This window comes from Nothobranchius furzeri, chromosome 2 (genome assembly GCF_043380555.1).
Source record: "Nothobranchius furzeri strain GRZ-AD chromosome 2, NfurGRZ-RIMD1, whole genome shotgun sequence".
In the NCBI taxonomy this organism is placed as follows: domain Eukaryota; kingdom Metazoa; phylum Chordata; class Actinopteri; order Cyprinodontiformes; family Nothobranchiidae; genus Nothobranchius; species Nothobranchius furzeri.
This window is the reverse complement of record NC_091742.1, coordinates 45,265,786-45,278,529: the sequence shown is the minus strand read 5'-3', so window position 1 is coordinate 45,278,529 and position 12,744 is coordinate 45,265,786. Positions and strand designations below refer to the sequence as shown.

The 12,744-nt window shown below is 39.1% G+C and overlaps 1 protein-coding gene across 1 annotated transcript; it reads right to left on the bottom strand.

Moving 5' to 3' along the window:
- Positions 1 to 355: 355 nt before the first annotated feature.
- Positions 356 to 3,467, bottom strand: LOC107373074 (uncharacterized). The gene is made up of 3 exons (XM_015941251.3): positions 3,349 to 3,467; positions 3,076 to 3,263; positions 356 to 648 (listed from the first exon to the last, which is right to left on the bottom strand). Exons 1-3 carry the CDS (start codon positions 3,463 to 3,465, stop codon positions 504 to 506), a joined length of 450 nt encoding a protein of 149 aa, XP_015796737.2. The 5' UTR covers positions 3,466 to 3,467; the 3' UTR covers positions 356 to 503.
- Positions 3,468 to 12,744: the final 9,277 nt, after the last annotated feature.

Sequence of the window (12,744 nt, the reverse complement as noted above, 5' to 3'; positions counted from 1 at the left end):
AATAGTGGCTCTCTTGCATTTGTCTAAAATCTCTGCTAATAATGCCTTTGACACCAAAAGTAACCACTGGACCATCTGGTTGTCTGTTTCACCTTCCCTGGGTCCTCCACTCATTACACACTTGCACTTTTAGCACCAGAACACCACTTGTGTGAGAGGTTCTCAGCTCAATTATATCAGAGAAGGAGAAACAGCCGGCTGCTACCTCTTCAACTTTGGGACAAACTACAAGAGTCCCGAAGAAAATCACCATTTGAAGTCAAGGAAAACAACAGACGTTTGGACCTAGACAACACAACTGGTGTTTATCGCTATCTGGTTTTCTCTGGCAATGTGGGTTTCCGGTTCCAGCAGAAGCATCTGAGGGAAGATGCCCGAGAGGAGAAGTGAGTGTTCAGTTACCGTTGTTTGTGTTCAAGACCTAGCCTGTTCTATAGATTCGCTGTAACAGCTTTAACTGCAGCACAGGTCATAGTCAAACACCAACATGTGATTCACCAACATTACCTCAGAACAGGAAGGATGGTGGTCTGTGGGGATGTGTTGGGTTTGCCCGTGTCAGATCTTTTCCTCAGGTCAACACTAGTCACAGCTCTCCAGGATGTAATGCTATTTTTTATGTCGCTTATCCAGTCTCCACCAGCGAACCTACAGTAGCACACAGCAAGGTTTCAGATGAGTGAATCTGCAGGGGTCTCGGTTACAGTAGTAGTGGTAGTAGTATTAGTGGTTGTTGTAATAGTAGTAGTAATGTATTTCCAATATATTCACTTACATTCAGTCATAGTGACATTGTACATCATTTGTTTGAAAAGGGAGCTGGTAGAAGTATAGACTTACTTAGCCGTAGATGTAGCTTATCCCTAAATAAAGGACAATATTTTTCCACCTCATTAAAAACATAAAAAGGAAAAATAAAACAGAACAAACAGAACAAGATACAACATATCCAGAAAATATTGTATTTCAATTCCCAAGAGCAAAATAAATAATAACTAGAAGTTGAACCAGATAAAATATAACAACAAAAGCAGAAATCAAACACAGCATGATTTCTTTCAGTTCAATAAAAATCAAAATAATCAAAGAAACAGAAAAAATGGCAAATATGTTTTTACTTTTATTACAACCTTGTATCATGAAGCTAGCTCACACACAACAGGGGTTAAATATTTCTATCTATAGAAAGGAAAATGTGTGCTGCTTTAAGCAAGCTCCTGGTGTAAGCACACCTTGGAGATGTAGAAAGTGTAAGTGCTGCACACACACACACACACACACACACACACACACACACACACACACACACACACACACACACACACACACACGCACGGTGGAATTTCATACTTTTTCCAGCAGAATACTGAACTAAAGCCACCAGTTTGTTTCATGGTGCTGATCCATAATATTTCCTTCAACAGGGATTCCCAGAAGACGTCATCAAATTTTTTTTTTATAAAAATCTGCTGAAACTAAAGAGGTATAATAGTACAACTCACTCAGACCACTAAAGGAGCGTTGTCTGAACATCTGTACAGCTCTTTCAGCCAGGCCATTTGAGGCTGGGTGAAAAGAGCTGATGTTACTTGCAGTATGCCGTTTTTCAAAAATGCTTCAAACTCGTGGATTGTGAAGCATGTGCCATTGTCTGAGATTATTGTCTGTGGCAAACCATGTGTGCTGAAACACTGCCGGAGTTTCTCTATGGTGATCTGGTTTGTTGCGCTGTGACTGGTTTATACCTCTCTATCAGCGTGGTGAGCAAGAGACGCTCACACATGGACAGAGATGTTTTGCTCTCAGACTCTCGGACTCCTGCAAAGCAATTCCCCATCAGGACAACAGAGATGGTAGTGCTTTTCTGTGGTATTGTGTCACCATAACACTCATGTATCCAGTCCCTGATAATGTATGCACTAAAGTGTTTTTATAGAATTTATAACTCGGGCGACTTGTCTATTTTCCTCCACCATCATCTCTGTCCACAAATAAAAACCCCTACTGGTATATTTCTACTCCAGTGAATAAACTTTCATACTATTGGACATTTTCCATGTGGCGTTCTTCAATCTGATTTGTGTCACCACAATTAACTTTTTTACTTTTTACTGGGGCAATGGCGGCTCTGTTGATGAATTTAAAGGAAGCGGCATCCTGACTAATCACAAGCATGTAATATCTGTCACTTTCGACAATTATATAAAAATTTGGGTGAACCTATCGGAGAGCCCTTGCACCGACGCATAATGGGGTTGCGTGTCTCCTTCCAGATGAAAATGGAAAAGTATAAATCAGGCATTACCCATCAGAAAAACATCAATCTATGCATAAAATATATATGTTTTAATATTTCCACCAGCCAGGATTGCTTGTATAGGAAAATGAAGCATTTTTCCATTGGGGGTTAAGTGAAATGTTGCACCAGCTCATCAAGGTCTTTATTTGTGCAGCTCAATTCTCTTTTTTAAGCCTATTGCATTAGCTTAAAACTGACTGACATCATTTTATCGCATGCATTAAATTGAGTAGGAATAACTGGTATAATAATAAAGTTTAGCCTGCCACTTAATTAGATACTTTTCCATTATCAGCGCTGGTGGGTTATAATTGAACAGGAGTGTCTGTGTTTTGTGCATGTTTTTCTCTAATATCCAGAAAGTGACCGTATTGCTCCAATAAGTGTATAAGATTAGGCAGCAAGTCTGTAGAGTGTCCTAAATAAAGTAAAGTATCATCTGCATAACAGGCTAATTTATGCTCCATTTTTCCCAGAGTTATTCCCTTAACATGTGGCTCCTATCTCACCAGTTCAGCTAATGGTTCTAAATACAGTGCAAATAAGAGGGAGGACCATGGATATGCCTGGTGTGCACACCACCACTAGGCCACTGAAAAGTCTCCCAGTAAGGTAGGGAAGGAATAGGAAGGGAATCCTCCTTTCATCTCACCACTCGGCAGTAAATAGTTACTGCCATGTTCCTTGTTAACAATCAGTAAGTTTAGTTAAACTTGTGAAATCTGCAGTTTTGGTCACGAGTCATGACTCTACAAAATTTCATTAGTTGGACTCACACAAGTTGAAAAGTGAAGTTGTTGAGAAGCTGCCGAGTTGTGATGCTTTCACTTTGACACCATTCACCGCTGCTTTCATCAACTTTGGCTGATGAAGTAATCTGAGTCTCTGTTCCACAGTTTCCAGTGCAAGTCCATGGACCAGCCACTAGGTAGAAGACATAGTTCGACTTGTAGCGAAGGATCACCTGTAAATTCATTACAAAACAAGGATAAATGTAATAGAATTATTGAAATAAAATGAAAGATTTCATTAAAAAAAGCTTCAGTTACTGAGACAGATCCATTTGCCTGAGTTTCCTTTGGGTAGTAGGTCATCGTGGTGCCACTAAAATGAGAAGCTTGAGTCCCGCAGTCCAGAAACAGCAACAGCCACTGAAGGAGCAACATGGTGAATGAGTCAACATCTACATGAAGGTTTAGACTTATTATACAAGTCATGATGGTTTTAGAGACAGCCTCTTATCTATTCCTTCTAGGTCTGTTGGATAGGAAAATTTCCTGAACAGGGAATATTTGTATTCATGCAAATGAGAGCAGAAACAATTCACGGATGTTTGATAGTGATCAGAAAAACAAATACCATATCATATTTCTACAGCACAATATAAAATGCAGCGTGAGAGCTGACCAAAGTGCTGAACAGGCAGGATCAAAATAAAACAGAAAAAGACAAAAGCATTAAGGATCTAACCTTAAATAAAAGGCATCGATAGCAGATAAAGGCAATAAGAACAGTAGATAAAACACAACAGTAAAAACAATAAAAACAATAAAACCATGAAATGAGTCACTGTCTGAAAGCCAAGTCATAAAAGTGGGTTTAGACTTAAAAAGAGGCAAAAAGGATGCCTCCTAACTATAATGAGCAGTGAGTTCCAGAGCGTGGAGGCAGCATGGGCAAAAGCACATTTATGCACTAAGACTGGGACAATATTACAGTTAACATGTAAAGTTTTGTAACGGTGGCTTTTGTTTTGCAGCACGTAACTCATGTTTTGTAACATGTAACTTTCATTTTGTAACAAGAGAATTATTTTTATAGCATGTAATTTTGTAGCATGTAACTTTGGTACGTAACATGAACATTTTATTTAGTAAATTGCGGAAAAAATCAATGTACAAGTTCAAATCACAACTTACAAAACTCAAGTCTACAAGTACAAAACAATTTGTCCCAAATCTAGCTTACTTCCAACAGGAATATCTATCCTTCTAACTCCATATATATATATATATGTTTATATATATATATATATATATATATATATATATATATATATATATATATATATATATGTATATTCACACTTACTACAACACTGTAAAAATGTGCTGTATGCTTTATATCTGAGACCTAAAGTGAGATAATCTTTTAAAGGAATGCTGGACAATTTGGATTACTTTTAGCACCCCCTAGTGTCTGTTTATCAATCCATCCATTTTCAGCCATTTGTCCACGGTCGGGTTGCTGGGGTTGTAACCACCCCCCACTGGTCTAGATAGAACCTTAGGAATAGGCTGTCCATGTAAACCATATCTGGGCCTGTTTGAAAAAAAGGCCAGCTATCCCACACAAACCAGTGTGTGTGTGTGTGTGTGTGTGTGTGTGTGTGTGTGTGTGTGTGTGTGTGTGTGTGTGTGTGTGTGTGTGTGTGTGTGTGTGTGTGTGTGTGTGACTTCCTGAACAAGTAGCAGATGTGAAGTGAACGAAGAGACTTGGTGTATTGTTTGGTTCACTCTTAATAACAGCTCCAACACGCACAGCTACTTCAGTCCCACAACTTCTGGGTTGCCGTAAAGCGTGTCACAAAAGTTCAGTTCAATTCAAGTTTATTTATATAGCGCCAAATCACGACAAGAGTCGTCTCAAGGCACTTCACATAATAAACATTCCAATCCAGGTCAGTTCATTAAGCCAATCAGAAATAATGTTTCCTATATAAAGAACCCAGCAAATTGCATCAAGTCACTGACTAGTGTCAGAGTCTTTACAGCAATCCTCATACTAAGCAAGCATAAAGCGACAGTGGAGAGGAAAACTCCCTTTTAACAGGAAGAAACCTCCAGAGAATCCTGGCTCAGTATAAGCAGCCATCCTCCACGACTCACTGGGGATTGAGAAGACAGAGCACACACACACGCACACACACACACACACACACACACACACACACACACACACACACACACACACACACACACACACACACAAAGACAAGTACTGTGTCTATAGTTATATTGTGATGTCTTAGTAAATATTCTATTAGGTGAGATACAAACTTTATTGTATTTATCCTAGTGGATCTCTAATTAAACGGATAAACTAGTAGTAGCACATCCAACGTCAAGGAAAGCAAAAAGTTAATATCAGGAGAGGGAGAATGTTTTAGTGGTTAGCAGCAGTGTGCTAGACGATGGCCCCCTCCATGAGGCCACCACAGCTCAGCAGAACATCATCGTAGCTTCTTCTGGGGAGAAAAACACTTAGAGAAAAAATAAAGTTAACAGCTGAAATTGCAGAAAATAGTACAGTTAAAGAGCAGATTGTAGAAGAAAGTAGTAGAGTGTGAAAAGTGGTCAGTGTATCCTCCAGCAGTCTAAGCCTATAGCAGCATAACTACAGAGATAACTCTGGATAATCTATCCTATTTAGATGTAGGCATGTTGGAGGCAGGGCAAGGGAGAGCCGTCTTTACCGACTGTACACTCCACCTCCCTCTACTCCCCCACTTGTCCAGATTTAGGCTAACGTCAGATTTTAACCATAGGCCCTATCAAATAAAAATGTTTTAAGCCTAGTCTTAAAAGTAGACAAAGTGTCTGCCTCACAGACTAAGGCTGGGAGCTGGTTCCACAGGAGAGAAGCCTGATAACTAAAATATCTGCCTCCCATCCTAATTTTAGACATTCTGGGAACCAACAGTAAACCTGCAGTCTGAGAGCGAATTGCTCGGTTAGGAACGTATGGAACAATCAGATCACTGATGTATGATGGAGCTTGATTATTAAGAGCTTTATATGTGAGAAGGAGGATCTTAAAATCTATTCTGAATTTAACAGGTAGCCAATGTAGGGAAGCTAAGACAGGAGAGATATGATTTCTCTTTTTAATTCTCATCAGATCTCTAGCTGCAGCATTTTGGACAACCAGAAGACTTTTAACTTCATTCTGTGGACTTCCTGAGAGTAATGAATTACAGTAATCCAGTCTTGATCACTCTAAGAAATAAAATGTTGGATTTAATTGACAAAGTTAAGGCAATCTCTTCCACAAAACTTAGTCAATTAAACATAAATCAATACGGTTGTTGTCTGCAATTTCAATGGTGATGTATACCAGAAGTGAAATTGTTATATAAAAGCAACAGCTTTCCTTTCATTGTCACTATTTAACACCATTAATTCGAATTTAAACACTTTGTTCATTTTATTAACTGTATTGCTTTAGGTTCAATTGACAATATTAATTTTAATTTAATGGCACAATTTACATTGTGTTTTTGACCTAATTAATTTGATTAATTATGATTTAATGAATAGTTTCATCTATATGCTAAATGTTTAGGTATCATCAAAACAAGTCTAGAAAAATTCCTGAGTTGTCATCTATACATTGTAATTAGGTGTTTGGAACTTCAGAGGTCTTCAGCAAAAGGTCCAAAACTTAACTACAGTACAGGTGACAACTCGAGAACCGTTTTACACTTGCTCACATGTTACCATTTATAACATTCAAGATCCTTGACCTACAATAGAAAACTTTTACACCAAAGCTTACATAAAGTGTCAATGCAAAAAAAAAGGGTGCTGCACCAACAACTTTATTAATGATAAGCCTTAACAAGGTAAAACTTCTACAGGGAACAACACCGCAATATTAAATGGAACAACATTGGAAACAACTTTCAAGTTTTAACAAAGTGACATTATAGTGTGCCGTAGGATGTCGAATTCAATACAACAACAACATTTGATTATAGTCAGATCTGCAGATCTATCACAGCAACTTAAAAAGCTCCTTTTCTGTGGCCGTCTCCAAGTTTAGGTCCTCCACCACCTCTCTTACCCATGGTGTCCCACAAGGTTCTGTGCTGGGGCCTCTACTCTTCCTCCTCTTTCTGCTTCCTCTTCAGCACATCCTGAGCTCCTTCAAAGGAATCTCTTACCATCTTTATGCAGATGAAATCCAACTGTACATTTCCTTTAAGCCCCATGAGATGTCTAAGCTGCAGCTGTTACACACCTGCTTAGACTCTATCAAAACCTGGATGGTGGGAGCTTTCTTCAGCTGAATGAAGATAAGACTGAGATCCTCATCTGTGCCCCAGACAAGCTGGTTCCCAAAGTCAGAGACTCTCTTGGTCAGCTTGCTTCCCACACCAAACCTTCTGTCAGGAATCTTGGCGTGACCTTTGACCCAGCTCTCACCCTGGATTCTCATGTCAGTTGTCTTGTTCGCTCTTCCTTCTTCCATCTCAGGAACATTGCTAAGCTGAGTCCCATTCTGTCTCGCTCTGAACTTGAGACTGTTATCCACACCTTCATCTCCTCACGCTTAGACTACTGTAACTCTCTTTTCACGTGTCTGAGCAGAACCTCCCTGAACCGTCTACAGGTGGTTCAGAATGTCTGTGCTCGGCTTCTGACCAAGTCCTCCAAACACACCCACATCACCCCGCTTCTCCTCCAGCTTCACTGGCTGCCAGTCAACTTCAGGGTTCATTTCAAGATCCTGGTTCTGGTCTATAGGGCCTTACATGGACAAGCACCATCTTACATTGGTGATCTTCTTAGTCCCTACACCCCCAGCAGGTCCCTGAGGTCCAGTGATCAAAGCCTACTGGTTGTGCAGCGCACCAGGCTAAAGGTCAAAGGTGACAGATCATTTGCTGCTGTGGCCCCCAGACTCTGGAACTCTCTCCCCCTGAGCCTGAGATCAGTGGACTCAGTGGTCTCCTTTAAAAAGCAGCTGAAGACTCACTTGTTCAAGCTGGCTTTTGTATGACCTTCTTCACCACCTTCTCTTTATTCTGCTCTCCCCACCTATTCCACCTTCCTCAGGATCCACTTTTTTTCCCTCTTTCCTGTTCACTCTCTCTCTTTCTTAACATTTTTTCTTTTAAATCGCAATTGCTTATTCTTGCTCATTTTAAATATATTTTTAAACATTTTCAAAATGCTTTTTTATATTTTTACAATTTTTATATTTTTTGTTTTTGTTTTTGTGCAGCGCCTCGTGATTTTTATCTTGAGAGGCGCTATAGAAATGATATTTTCTTCTTCTTCTTCTAAAAAATAATAATCCACTGTATAATGCAATTACATAAAATACTTAAATGACACAAAAAGGTTAATCTGGACGATTTAGTCCCCAGTTCCAAAAATCAGATTCAGAACTATAACTTTGGTATTTCTAATAAACAAAAAAATAAAATAAAATAAAATAAAAAAATAAAATGCATGTAGCAAATCTCACAACATTCTTAATTAAATACTAGGACCAAAAATCCAGCACTTAATTTGAGTACAGGTGACAACCTTTCACATTTGTTTGCACATACACTTTAACATTTATTGTATAACACTCAATATCCTTGACCTGCAATGGAAACTTGGTACACCAGAGCTAAAACTAAGTATAAATACAAGAGAGAAAAATTGTGTTGCTTTAACAACTTGAACAAAAGCTTTCATTGAGGCAAAGCTTAAACATGGAAAAAAACACTGCATAATGCAACATTAAATGAAGTGCGTAAAACAAAATGTAAACATTTGAAACAACTTTCCAGTTTCAACCAAGTGACAGTGCAGTTTAGTACATTTGTAGGTCAGCAATGGCTACCGTCTGCAGAATTACCACAGTAACTCAAACTGCAGAAATGTTAAAGTGAAACAAAAAATAAAAAATAAAAAAAGTCAATCTGGGTAATTTTGTCCCCAGTTCAAAAAACTCAGTTTCTGAATTGTGTTTTCTTTTCCACAATCAAAAGAAAAATGGCATTCAGTAAATCTCTTAAACATTAAAAGTGCTGAAAAAATATTTACAAACAAGGATCAACATATATATATATATTTATAAACTTTTAAACAGTAAAATTTTTACTCTGCAAGAAAACAGAGCACTTATTTTGGGGGACATTTTTATCTAGAAGAGTCATTGCGTCTCCTTTTGGCAGAGTTTGTTCTTCAGCACTTGTATTTTGTTAGACAGTTTTTTGTCTTCCAGGCCCATGAGCACCTTCTGGAAGAACTCAAATGTGTAGCGAAGTGGCTTTGGGTAACTCAGATTGAGGCAGTAAATTAGCCCAAACAAAAGTGCACACCCACTCGCCACATCGTGAAGATCCTGCAAGACGGTGCATCTCTCGATAATGATGCCAACATCTTCAAGGGAGTCATCAGGCTGTGCTCCTTCGTGGATTATTTTATAAACCCCCAAATCCATCCTCTCGAGCTCATCAGCTTCCATCACGTTGCAATCCTGAAAAGGACAGAAATATATTAAATCCGTTGTATTTTGGTCATCGCATCATCGTATCTATTCACTCCATTTTAGTTAAAATGGTACACACTACCCTAATTACACATATCCCTGAATGAGACAGAGAAGAACAGACCAAAGAAAAATGTGGATTTAAGACCATCACCAAATAAAGACCAAGAAGAAGATACATGAAACATGGAGAGAGGGCAGAAGGAGTATGCATCAATAATATTATCTGCTGACCAGGGTTATTTTCTTTAGTTTCGCATAAAACAATGTAAGTGAATGGAAAGAAAATCCTAGTAGTTCCCATGCACTTTATTGTTGTAAGCCAGTGGTTCCCAAACTTATTTAGCCGCGCACCCCCTTCTATGTCCCGACCAAGTTGACGCACCCACCTGCCCCCACATCAGGGCAGTGAATAGAAAATGTAGCCCCTCGAGTAAATTGTCAATTGCTGATGTTGGTACATGTGAAAAGACCTCCAACTTTAACAAAACCAAGGCAAGGTTTTAACTACAGCTTCCTCAAATTTTCACCAACTACACCAGCTTCACAATCCAAGTCAGGGGGCCCTTCATCTGCAGACTCCTCAGAAAGATCATTATTACTTGTAAATTCAGTTCTTTACACTATTTCATTTTTGAAATCTCTGAGCGTGCATGAAGAATGTTTTCTACTCTTGTGTGTCTGGAAAGTGCCATACACATTAGTTTTGAAAGAACAATTTTGATAAACACAATCTATTGTCTCCAACCTCTTGAGATGTTTATTAATATGGAGGAAGTATTCTCTGCTTGTTGGTATGTGGCTTTCAGGACAAGGACAAGTCAAAATAACACATTCTACAGTGTGAGAGGGCTTAGCACCATGTGCACGACTTAGATGAGTCCTAAGACCACCCCATGTTTTGAAAGTACAAGGACAATGACTGTAAATGCACGGAAATGAGCGTCTCAGACCAAGAATTGAGTGTTTAAGTCTCAAGTGTTTTAGAATTTGGTACCTTTTAGATACACTTAAAGAGCAAAGCTTACAACACCACATTCATAACCTGAAAGACCAAATAAGAGAATTCAAAATTGTGTATTAAGGAAAAAGTAAATAATATGAAAGCATTTGGTACCTTCAACATGCACTTTTGGAGCACAGCTCAAATCTCTGCAGCTCCAAAATTCCACAACCAGCAACCTCAGAGAAAAAGAAAACAAGAAAAAATTAATTGTGTACAGTGAGACACATGCAAAGGGGTAGCACAGAGACGGTCTAAACTTAAGAACACTCCTGTTTCTTTAAAAATGTATTAATAATAGGGCACATGATCAACCGGGTAACAGTGACAGGACACACACTGTCACAGACGCATGACGTTCTGTCTCAATCTGTCCCCCTGCTGATATTCTGTATTCTGCACTTCAGGCTGTGTGTGTGTGTGTGTGTGTGTGTGTGTGTGTGTGTGTGTGTGTGTGTGTGTGTGTGTGTGCGTGTGTGTGTGTGTGTGTGTGTGTGTGTGTGTGTGTGTGTGTGTGTGTGTGAGTGTGTGTGAGTGTGTGTGAGTGTGTGTGTGTGTGTGTGTGTGTGTGTGTGTGTGTGTGTGTGTGTGTGTGTGTGTGTGTGTGTGTGTGTGTGTGTGAGTCTGTGTGTGTGGGGGGGTCTTGTTCTGTGTGAAAACACAGCAGTACAAGTGATAATGCTGCAGGATTTCATAATTGTATCTTCTCAGCAGCTCTGCAGGTGCTCTCCATGTCCAACATGTGTGTAAGACAGGTCCTTAGTCAACTTAAAGTTGTGCACATTTTTCCACTTAGTTTTCTTTCATAAATCCCAAAGTTTGCGTGGAAAGTTGCTTACGCAGTTTTCCGACCCCGTTTTGTGCGTAAGCAAGTTTGATAAATGAGGACCCAGTTCATTAAGCCAATCAGAAAAATATTTCTTATATAAGGAACCCAGCAAATTGCATCAAGTCACTGACTAGTGACAGAGTCTTTACAGCAATCCTCATACTAAGCAAGCATTTAGCGACAGTAGAGAGGAAAACTCCCTTTTAACAGGAAGAAACCACAAGAGGATCCTGGCTCAGGCTTAGGTTGTGATGATATCAGCCATTCTAGTCAAAATAACATATCCAAGTATATAAGGATTGAGAAAACACACACTGGGCAAATGTTTACTCACTGAATAATCCTCTTCTTCCTCAGTAAGTGAGACAAAGGGAGTTTTCCTCCCCACTGTCGCTTTATGCTTGCTTAGTATGAGGATTGCTGTAAAGACTCTGACACTAGTCAGTGACTTGATGCAATTTGCTGGGTTCCTTATATAGGAAACATTATTTCTGATTGGCTTAATGAACTGACCTGAATTGGAATGTTTATTATGTGAAGTGCCTCGAGACGACTCTTGTCGTGATTTGACGCTTTATAAATAAACTTGAATTGAAATGAACTCTGAGGTTTCTGAAGAAACTTACGAGTGATGATACAGAGATATTGTTCATCTAATATATAAAGTCAATGTCCTGAACTTTGGACCGTTTCTTCCTTCTACAATAGTTTTTGTCTTTGCTGGTTCCTCTGGTTTCCTCCATGGCACCTAGATTACCGTATGTGCACCAGTAAAAAGTGTTCAGGCTGCGGTGCGCGCATTCAACAAAGCCTGGAATTAGTAAAAAAAATTACTCAAAGATTCATTTGAACCATTCAAGTATTTGTTTCAGCCCCATTGGCTGTTTTATTACAAAACACTTGCTTTTGTTTTGTGTTAATGTCTAATTACATACGGTTTTAAACCAAAATCCAATATGCCATTTGTCCACCAGAGGGAGCCACCTTCTTGTGTTCAGCTATTACTCATACCAAACCATATTTATTTCTAAAACACGTTAAAAACACAGCGTGAGAGCTGACCAAAGTGCTTTACAATAAAAGCTGGCTTAAGATACAGTAAATAAAACAGACTACAACAAACACCATTAAAACACAGAGTGATAGATAAACAATCAATTGACAATTGACAAGTCATAGAAGTGGGTCTTCAATAGTGACTTGAAGCGAATGAGGTGCGGTGCCTGTCTGATAGAAAGGGGAAGAGCATTCCAAAGTGTGAGGACAGTAAACCCAAGGGCCCGCTCCCCTATGATTTGTTCTTCATAGTGGATATACGAAATATCAGGAGCTCAGCAGACC